At 38.2% G+C, this 11,460-nt stretch overlaps 1 protein-coding gene across 3 annotated transcripts in view; it reads right to left on the minus strand.

Annotated features, from left to right (window-relative positions):
- Nucleotides 1-10,878, minus strand: part of tmem131l (transmembrane 131 like) — a 37,893-nt gene extending 27,015 nt beyond the window's left edge. For 2 of the 3 annotated variants that reach the window (XM_088075851.1, XM_088075850.1), the window contains exons 1-3: nt 10,682-10,878; nt 9,868-9,941; nt 6,188-6,231 (exon numbers count right to left, since the gene is read on the minus strand). In XM_088075851.1, the coding sequence (XP_087931977.1) occupies nt 6,188-6,231; nt 9,868-9,941; nt 10,682-10,805 (242 nt within the window). In that variant the 5' untranslated portion in view covers nt 10,806-10,878. The remainder of the gene's footprint in view (nt 1-6,187; nt 6,232-9,867; nt 9,942-10,681) is intronic. The other variant, XM_042484564.2, reaches the window with a different exon arrangement.
- Nucleotides 10,879-11,460: the final 582 nt, after the last annotated feature.

An 11,460-nucleotide genomic window follows, 5' to 3' on the forward strand; every position in this document is an offset into this window, starting at 1 on the left:
TTACACACACACACAGACACACACACAGTTAGTAATAACTGATTTAGACATGTTGTGGTGGTAAAGAAGAAATGCAATTTTACCAACTGTGTCAGATCGGCGAGGTTCTCTGACAATGTAAGCAACTGTCATTACAGACAGCTGTAGATATTTGTAGAATCGGTACTACTAATTCAGTAAAACTGAGTAAAACCTCGATCATCATTAGGCTATTATTAAACATTAGAAATATTATCAATAGTTTTTTTCATCGAGCTTAAGTTGAAACTGACTTTACCAAGTGCATCACAACAATAAAATGAAAGAATCATTAAAAGGAAAATTATGGCTCGAATGCGGATAAAAATGAACAACTTATGAATGAACTCATGAATAAAATGAAGTTTATAAATGCTGCTGTGATTGAACCCAGACTGGAAGCATGTTTTCCACTAAAAACTTCCACTGTTTGCCTCTGCTGAGAAACTTTGATAACAAACTTTCTTCATGTCCAAAACACTTTGAATATTTTATATAGTCAGCCTAATACCCATTGCATCAAAAACAGGCAGTGCCATCTAGAACAAGGAAGAGTACAGTGCACAAGGTTATATAATAAAAGTGAATGTTAGGAAAACATGCTCTGACTGGGTAGTTTCCTGTTAGGGCAGCAATCTAATTTGTCAATCTCATTTACGATATTTTTTACAGTTCACCATCCCTTTTCCTAAAATAAACATTCCTATTCCATTATAGATCACAGCTTGATAGAAATACTGTGGCCAGCCCAGTCAAATGTTTTCACACTGTGAAGTTAGTCTGCAGGTTATCAAACTGATCTCAGTTCAGTCTGTTGACAGTGGGGACAGCCACGGTTTACAGGAAGGTCGGAGAGTATTGTACAGACTTATATCTTCTGTTTTGGTTAATGTGGTCAAAGAGTTTAACACGATAGTTTCAAGTCTTCTGCTGGGAGACAAAATTACAAGTTTGACACACTGCGTTGTCAGATCAAGCTTTGGAGAACATATCAACCAGTGGGGATGTAGATTTCAGATAAGACTTCCTGCTGGTTGTATTTCACATAGTTAACTCTCCACCTGTGTCAGATCTCTACTGAACTGGATCACTTTCTGAGCAACAGCTACAAAGCCTATATTATGAATTGACAAGGAACAGAAGAAGAAAAGGGGTCAATGCTGAGATGACAAAAATGGTAAGAGCACCAACAAAGACTAAAAACCCCCAAGCCACACTTCATCTTCCTTCCACTCTGCCCTATCAGGTGCTGGTTTTTCGCCTCTGTGCCCCAACAACAATCAACATAGTGAGTACAAAAAGACATCTGCTCGGTCATCATATAAAACAACAATTTACTTGAGGCTAAACTGAACTGGAATAATTATCCACAATGGGTAAAAGGAGCTTGCAGCACAAAAAGACACCAACTACCTCCAAGACTGCAAGCCGTTATAGTTTACAGATACTGATGTCACGATTAGAGTCTGACCGATTTATCAGTTTACCGAAATTATCGTCCAACATTAGCCTTTCATGGACATATCGGAGCACATCGGCATCTGCATATTTTTTGCCGATATGTGCTGATAAGAAACCTTTTTTTACAGACCATATAATGCAGAAAACCATGCTTGGGTGTTTCAGAAATGGTTTCATTTATACAGTTTGTCCAGCACAGCGTACTCCAACTCCATTGTTTACACAACTCTCAGCACTCTGAGGCACACGTGCCAAAGCAAGCGTCACAGCAGAGCAGACGGTGGAGCAGGGTGTTTTAACCGTAAGCCACATTGAAATACATATTATACAAGTTATACATACAAGTTAATAAACAATGGCCCAATCATTCTGCAAACGTACAGGACAAGCTAAGGTCCCAGGGTGACGGAAAGAGAGGACTACTAACGTGCCAACTTTATTGCTATTTAGCAGCTTTTTAGATCCTCTCAGCGCCGTTATATTTAAAAAGCAACAAGAGACACATTTAGTAACTTATTTAGATCATCAGGGAACAAGGAGGAAATATATTGTCATTTATTCCCATGCTTGCTGCTCTCAGTAACTGCATAACAGCTGTAAGTGGGATTCAGCCCAGTGCCCCCCCCCCTCCTGCCAGGTGTTTGTGTGTGACAGTGACAGGCGAGAGGACACGCTGCTCACAGTGTGAGTTCAGAGTTCATAGAAATGATCTATTTTCATTCCAGCTCAAAAGTTCACTATATCGGTTGCCATATTGGTAATCTGTGAATTTTTCCATTATAAAATCGGTAATAATAGATGTCTATTATCAATTAAATGGGTACTGAAATATCGGGATGTAACTTGGAAGGAGGCAGAATAATGGACACAGAAAAGACAGAAAGAGATGCAACCCTTCCTCCAAAAGAAATCTCACTTTGGCACTGAGAGTATGTACATGCACCAAAAAAATTTGACTATAATCGGATACAATTTAGATTATGCAGAATTCACAAGAAATACTTTCTCCTGGGCATTAGTTAGTTTACAGCATTTAGATAGATAGTTTAGATAGTTTATAGTTAGGGCATTAGGCACTAGTTAATTAAGGCTAAATACAGCGTAAGCTTGGCAATGATTAACACACACTCAAAGATCACACAAGCGTTTACTATATACTGAGGAAGTGAACATGCTATTAATTGCTTGTTTGAAAGGATGCACTTCCAATTTCTAACAACATCTAGCTCTTGTTCCTATTAATATTGAATGGAAAAAAAAATCCCTGATTCATTGTTCTTTTAATGTTATGATGCTGACAAGATGTTTCACTGTGGGCTACCAACCACTAAGACCTGAGCGCAGCAGCAGGTGATGCTTGCTTGCTTGCTGTCAGTGTTTGTTTGTTGTCAGATTCTCAGAGATTAGCCTTCTTTATTTTGGAAGTTTTTTATTTAGTTAAAACCGCACAGCCGTTTAAGGGCTGACATTATTTGCAGACAGATTTTACAACCTGTTGTAACCACCTCTAAGTTTCTGCCTTTCACAATGAACACACACCTACTCTTACAATGAGTTACAGCCTTTCGTTCACTTGAACTGTCATACTGCCACACGGTTTATCCCCTGCAAAAGCATAATACTTTCTTTTTGTAATACTTCTTTCTTTCTTCTTGCTGTAGATTTAATCCATAATAAGAAATGCAATTCTACACCAAAAAAGAACAAATAATATGGAAGTCGGGTTTGACTTGATCAGAGGGACATTCTTTACTCTATTGCATAACAAGTGCTTCTTTCTCTAATGCTCTCGGCAGTTCTAAATGTTTGTTAATTCATAACTTGTCAAACAGTCAAAGCAGATAAGCTATGTGTGTGGGTGAGCATATGAGAGGTCAAATGTGAGGGCAAATGAGGTTGTCTGCCTCTGCAGAGGAGTCTTGTGTGATGGCAGATCTTTCATTGACTTTTGAAATCTAAGGTCAGCAGTTTCAACATAACAGCCATTTATCTAATTAAAAGATTATTTGAGTAAAAGACTAAACCATGTCCATGATTCATTGATTTGATTAATGCAGGTGCAAACCTACTTACTTTTAATATCTAAAAGCCAGATTCAGTGTTAAAAAGCAAGGTAGAAACATGCTGCACTCTCTTTAATGGTGTGTAGTGTTCGGTTCTTTTGCAGTATCAGGTTCCTATGTGCTTCTTAAAAAAGGTGATGGAGGACATTTACCCTGTCATATGTATGAGTAACTCAGTTTTCTCTGAATTCAACAACAGCTGGCCTGACAGAAAATCTCAACCTCTCAACAAGCATGCCACTGAGCTGTAGTCCAAGGGTTCTGTCCACAGCCACAGTACAAAAATAACAAGTTATGTTTGGCGCTATTTGATCCCCTGGATCTAACTCAAATAAAGTCAATGTTAGCAGTGACCTCAGCCGTGCTCCAGGGGAGAGGTTAGGACCAGTGGAGAGTTTAGGTCAACTGGTGTTCACAAGTATTTATGAAACAATAAGAGTAACGGTGAAATTAAAACCATGTGTTCCACAATATTTACACTATAGTGAAGTAAAAAGGAGGTCTGTGTCAAGATAATATTTTTTTGTATCTCAGCAGAATGATGGAGCAAGGGTAATAAAAGAAATTACTATGGAGGAGATTGAAGTAAAAAGAGCTAAAAAAAAAAAAAAAAGACAAAGAGAACAGTGAGGACATTTTAATACTGCCCTGGACTCAGACAGAGATATCATTAACCTCTGTATCTGCAGCCTGCTTTGCTCTTTAGGCTGGGCGAGAGTGATGGCAGGCCTGCCAAGTGCCTGATAACCCTGGCACGAGAGGCCTTGCGGCTCACAGCTCTGGAGGTCTTGAGGTCAACTAGCACTATGAAGCCTCCTTTGCCTCTCACCTTCCTAGACGTAAATATAGCCATATTCCCACACTGTTCATCAACAACTGAACTAGATACACTTTACAACAAGACTGAAACTTGTCATTTTAAAAGGCCTGTGGAACAAGAGGCTTGGCATGGGGGCTGCATACTAGTGAAGTTTTTGTGCACCAATTTATGGTGGAAATGTCTTTTTTTCATGTTAAAAAAAAAAGTGTAGGCAATAGGTGACAATTAAAAATATAAAAATAGGCTATAATAGAAGGCTATAATGAGGCTCTCAGCCATTCTGATTTGCTTTCAATTATTTTTTTGTCTCCTGCAGATCAATTTTTCTCCTTTTTACGTTATTCTTGCTAAGTAAGCACACATGAGGGCATAGTTTACCTTTCCCGCCTACTTTGTGTCTTTTGTTTAGGGAATAACATCTTTAAAATATGCAGGTGGCATCTTTATAAATCACTGATAAACGGATTCATTTAATTTCTTCATAAATCCTGTAATGTTCCAGCAAGATTTCTGCTCACATTAACAACTTCCTGCACATTTAAAACATGTTCCACATATCCCCACAACTGTATACTGTAATATACCAATTTTTAAATAATAAAAATTGAAGGAAAACCTAATTTTCTCCAAATATTTACTGTGATATAAAATATTACTTTTTTGTCCAGTGTAATTTGTTAAGGTACAGACTTCTATGCCAGGAACAGCTGAGTGTGGAAAATGTAGCCCTTGAAGTTATAGGACGGGCTGGGCTCTTTACATTAATGGTATTGCTTCTCTGGAAAGATAAATGAGGAGCAGAGGCTAGCAGAAATGCTAAAATATATGCGTTACTTAAATCCTATTTATTTAACATCAATAGGAAGGAGATAAAAAAGCATAAAGGTTATTGTGTTCCTGAGCAAGCTATTACGAAATAACAGCATGAATTGTTGATATTTTTCTGCCAACGTCTATTTCCCGAACAATTTTATGCAGGAACAGAAACAGCTGGGAAAGACAGACCTACCCTCCTTTTTCTTTCAAGGAGTTCTAAAATTAGTCAGGAATTTGGTTCTGTGCCTCTCTAACACACGCCCCCAAAACTCTCTCCGTCACACACCCCTTCACTCACCAACATAAACAACATAGCCTGCATAGAGGAGAAGACTTTTAAAAGCTTTTTAGAAACCTTCACTCCTGTTAAACTGAAACCACTCCTCGTCATTTGTCTGTTTGAATACAAAAACATGTCACCCCACAGCTACAGTTTAACTCCACACATCACATAAACCATTTATCAGAGCTTCACCATCATTTGTAGTCTGCTGAACATGCTTGCATTAAATGAAAAATTCTCGTCTGGACTACAGCACACGATCACTCTCTGGTAATGCAGAGGTAGACTTGTTTTTCCATTGGGCTGTTCACAAACCAAACCCACGCCACAGCCTGGCTTTCATTCTGTCTTACAGTATAATTCTAGTCTACAATAAACACGAGAAAACACATCAGTATGATGCAATCTGTATTCTGGTTTGGGGTTTGTTGGTAATTATGTGGCTTGGCGGAAAGTTTCTCCATATTTTCAAGCGCCTCTCATGAACAGGTGGAAACCTTTAATCAACTTTATACAAGTGTAAATGTTCTTTTAAAACGGCTGAATGTGTGTGTGACTTTCTCTGACCGATGTTTTAATTCACAAAGTGAGATGGTCTGAATGACTTTTACACCTTTTCATCTGGGGTTGCTGACTGCCATGAATGTATAATGCATTGTAGCATTAGAGTTTCAGTTTTCATGCCTTTCCCACAGAAGATAAACTAAAAAAAAAAAAAAAGCTTACCCGTCTTCGAGTGGAAGACCATCTTTTCTTCGTTCTTTCTCCACCTGAAAATAAAATAAAAATACACTTTAGTCAATATGGTCAAAGAAGCAAACTGCAACCCATTTATTTCTACATTCACACTGTGGCCTAGAAAGAACCACATCAGGAGGCTCCGTGGGATGTAAGTCTACCGGTATGCCAAACTGCCTTCTGGCTACTATGATGATTTTCATTTTCAAGAGGTCTGATGCACATTGATACACAACCAACTGCTCTGATATGTTTCACTGTGCATCTGTCTTTTATTTCTCAAAATGTCAAAGGTTTTATTTTGCATAAAATATTATTTAGCTGTAAATAAACCAGGAAAATCCGAGCAAAAAACTGGAATAGCCTTGGGAAACTAAAATTGGCATTACATCGTTTCCACACTGACGCCAAGGGTTAGACAGCAGGCAGCAATTTCTGTTGGCAGAGTATACTGTAGTTCTCAGAATAAAACATCCAGTTTATTGTACACTACATGTTCTCACACAGTGCTTGCAGGATTACTGAATGAACACAGCATCTCTGAAAACTAATGACAATACAACAACAAATTATAATATATTAAACAGGCAGCAATTTCATACAGTGAACATATGACTGGTGAAGTTTTTCTTGTTCTTAGAGAGCTACTTCTTACACTGTAAAGTGTCGATGTCTCTAATAAGAAGAAATCATTTCATAAAGTATCTGTGCATCCATCCATCACCAAATTTCAATTCTCTGCTTGTAGTTGCAGAAAATCTAATTTACTGAGATGAAAAATAAATATCAACAATGCCTCCCCCATTTTTCTCTTACTTTGTAGCACTAATAATTTGTTTCCTCTAGAGTACAGAGAATTATTCCAGACAATCATACAATTATCACAAATCGTGTAAACTTGAATTATTGGTAAAATCAAGTTACGCCGAGCCATGTGAACACTATAAACTATTCCATAACCTCTTGTCAACATGTCAACATACTCCATGTACTGAGTCACCAGTAACTGTGCTGGAGGGGAAATCTGACCAGCAGTGCATTTGGTAGTTAACAGAAAACCGATTGATCATCGTCACAAAATGGGGCTTGGATCAAACCCTGATTTGTGGATGGTGTGTAATCTTCTCTTCATATTCATAGGTGATTGTTGATATTCAGCAAAATGAGAATCAGTTTGAAAATTATCTGAAGAAATCCTTTCAAACAACACTGAATTTTTCAATATCTGCTAGCCAGCAGTAATGCATGAAATCCATTAACAATGAACATGCAACAGGGTGCACACTGGACATATGGATTACCAAGTGATTGGCTGAAAATTACAACACAGTAGTTCAAATAGCACACTGTTACCTACAGCGCAGTAGCTTATGTGCACCATGCATGGCCTACAAAGATAAGCTTTGGTCTCTTTAAACGGAGAACATGCAGTTTCCATAGGAACAATCTGGGGGCTTACGGCCACACAATGTCAACATAATTATAAAGATTTGTCAACTTGTAATATATAGTTTCTATGGAGATAGCAACTGCCCCTTACATGTCTTTGGTTATATTAAGCCATTGCAGTGAATGCTGCAAATCAAAGATTAGGACTGATTAAACTACAATATTGGATTTAAAGAACTTTTAGTGGAGTTTTTTTTTCATATAATTGATACGATATCACAATAGGCACTTTATATGCAGAATAAGCCAAAAAAAGATCTACACACACATCACTCTCTAAATATTTTATCTACTGATGGTTTCTGAAATAAACACAGATAATTTATCATACATACTGCAATATAAAAAAACTATACTGACTCTATCAATAATCATACATCTGTTGTCTTAACATGGCAAATGTTTCAGGTTGCAGCTTAAAAAATTCCAACTGATGATCCTTTTGTTATTGTTATTTTATATAATATCCTAGAATGCCCCCAGCACCTTCGAAGTTTGGCACGCTAGTGAACAAGACAAAACAGAATTCCCATCTGATTAAGCACGACAATGACAGAACACATACTGTTGTTGCAGATGAGCTATAAAGCACAATGAATATTCAAAAGCAGCACCATTTGTAAATGTATTGGATTTTTTTAAATGAACACAGGGATTTTTAAAACATGTGGCTGAGATCTGTATACAAAACACAAATCTTAAATCTTAAAATCCATCCATATCCTGAACTAATCTAATTATCACTAGGGGACTGGAAACTGCCTATTTAGACTTGCAGCCAACTGATCCTTAGTCAAATCAAAACACTAGTCAACATTTACGTAATCTGGAGTAAGAGAGATGAGATAAAGATGGCAAAAATTACAAGCTAAATTATACACATGATATCTGCTAAGTCATGATCTCTACTACCCAGATTTGATATGTTTTTTTTTATTTTACTATATATATCATAGCACATGACGCGGTATTTCCTGCATCACTGCTTCAGAGTGCCTACAGCAAGTACGCTACTTAACCAGCTGACCACCAGCAGCACAGGAATATAGATGAAAGACATCCATGTCATGCTCTGTTTCACATAGCCCATGTAACTGAGACAGTCACTCCATTCACCACTGCCTATCTAAACATGACACCTAACAATGTCAACAATTCTGCCATCTGTCAATTGGTCTGAAAGGTAGAAACAAGTGGAAAAAGCATGTCTACAAACGGACACACCTCCCTTCCATTTTATTAAAACCACATTATTTACTTAACAACTGAGAAGTATCTTCAATGCTTGATTAACTTGTGTGTTATTTCTGGTCTGGGTATATTGCATATTGCAAAATAATTATGTTGTTTGCAAAACATAGCAACAAATTCCCCAATGTTGGGGTGGGGGGCAAACCTGCTTTTAATTGCATAATATATTGGTCAAATTTCACAAAAACTTACCATTCATCTTTGAAAAACAAACACACTTTACAAAATGATTTAAACTATTCTGATGTAATGTGCATTATCATTTTAACCTATTTTCAAGGGACCCAAATGATGAACCACCTGCATCTATCTACAGTGGAATGCAGAAAAAAAACAAAAAACTGACACACCCCCTCAGGTAACATGACAGTCAGCTGGTGACCTCATGACAGGTTATCAGTAAGCACAGAACTCCTGCTGTTTGTGCTTGTCTTGCACCATGATTACATAATCACTACACCCGCCTACTGGATTTTTTTTTAAGGAAATTGCAACTCAGATCCTAAAAAAATATGCAGTCTGCAGATGGAGGAAATAATCTTTAAGTAAGTAATATGCAGGAAAGAACAGCAAAGCAGAATAAAGACTGTCTCTTTCCTACCATGCTCTCATTGAGTACTTCTGACTGAACTCCACAATGGACACTATGTACAAAAGAAAATAAGGAGGAGCCACATGGCAGGTGGCCTCCCGATCTGGTTTTACTTCATAGTCGAACTGTGGTTAAGCTTGAGAACTACAAAATCCGCACAATAGTTTGAACACATTATCGTGTTTGGCCACTACTATTTCCTCACCTAAATACGCTCAACTCAACTTGCTGCAGAGTGGAGTCAAACACAATGGGGATGCACTACCCACACACGTGCTCATGCATCTGGCTGCATTTGTTGGGATGATCTGTTGTTTTGCATACTTTCAATTCCTCCTTCATACAAATTCGCCACAAGAAAAAAAACTATGATTACCTGAAGTTGGACTAATGGGTCTGCATCCTCTGCTTGCCAGACCTCGACCACGCTGGTGGACATCTGACTCAGTGCTTTGAAGGAGCAAGCAAATAAAATTATCAGTGAGGTTCTGAAATTGGGCAAAATGGAAAAAACAACCGACGGGAAATGCATCATATTTAAACAGACTAAAAAATAAGACTGCATACTGCCAGTCTTAGCTTTAATTACAGGTTATAATAAATGAATAAACTAAAAGAGCGTGGATGCTAATCACACAGACAAGTGAGGAAATGACTTCGCCTCGGCAGACTGACAAAGGCTGTTTGCTAGCTACTTCATTAGCAGGAAGGTTAGCTCGGTGGCTAACGAACTTGGAAAACATCTCTGCTGCCACTGCAGTACACACGGCTGTTTAGCCGTATAGAGTTAGCTTACAACAATATGTGGCTTAAATGCAGCGACAACAGTAACAGTTAAATACCCAGTTTTAGCCCAGATAATACATTACTTCCCTGTATAACCAAGTTATCATTTTTTCTTTTACCCAAACAGCAAAAGGAACTGGGAGCTAGCATGAACTAGCAGGCTGACAAAACATAAACGTTTGCTCTTCCATGTCGGTTTAACACAAAATATGCTCACTTGAAAATAAATTTAAAACATTTTTCGTCAATTTTGCTTTTACAAGCTGTTTGGATAATTAAGCTCGCCACCTATTTTCCAGTGTAATGGTTGCTGTCAAGTCAGTGTAGCTAAATTAACGTTTTTTTTTTTTGCAACGGTCGCGTTAGTTACACCCCCGAAACGGAAAATAAAGGTGAGTACAAACCTTGCAGCTGAGCCCCTCCGTGCTGTACGCAGGGTAAAAGTAATTGTAGTATTCCTAGTAGTATATTGATCCACGTTTTCCTGTGACAGTGGCTGCCTTGTTGGAAGTCCTGAAGCCCCGCCATGCTGCCCTCTCAGCTAGCAGCCTACCTTGTGTTTCGCTGCGTTGGTCTTTCTTTCCCTCACCCCGCAGCAGCAGCAGCGGCAGCGGCAGCAGCTCCCTCCCTCTGTCCCTCCCTCCCCGCCTGCTCAAACGCACCGCACAGGGAGGGCACACACACCACTGACACTTGCAACAGGGCTGTTTACGTGTCTGTCGCTGAAGGTAAAACATAACCAAGGTGACAAAAAGGCAATAATACACACAATATACCCCACAGTGGTAGAAAGTTACTAAGTGCATGCACTGAAGTACTGCAGTTAAGGACAAATTTGAAGTTCTTTTACTTTACTTCCATCTCATGCTACTTTATACTCAGCAGTAGCGGATTGTAACAAAGTGTATTTACTCAAGTTGTGTACTTAAGGACAATTTTGAGTTACTTGCTCATTTTACTCACTCAGTGGCGGAATGTGACTGAGTACATACTGTATATTCTAGTACTGTACTTAAGGACACACACACACACACACACATACATACATATATATATTATTTTGCACAGTGTAACTTTTAGTTTATTTTTTTTAGTATATTTTGCTGCAATTACTTATGTACTCATATGAAAAAAATCCTGCATGGCAATGTTGGACTTTTACTTGTAACACCATATAGTATTG

Source organism: Plectropomus leopardus, chromosome 3 (assembly GCF_026936395.1).
Source record: "Plectropomus leopardus strain MGB_pleo_1.0 chromosome 3, ASM2693639v1, whole genome shotgun sequence".
Taxonomy (NCBI): Eukaryota; Metazoa; Chordata; class Actinopteri; order Perciformes; family Serranidae; genus Plectropomus; species Plectropomus leopardus.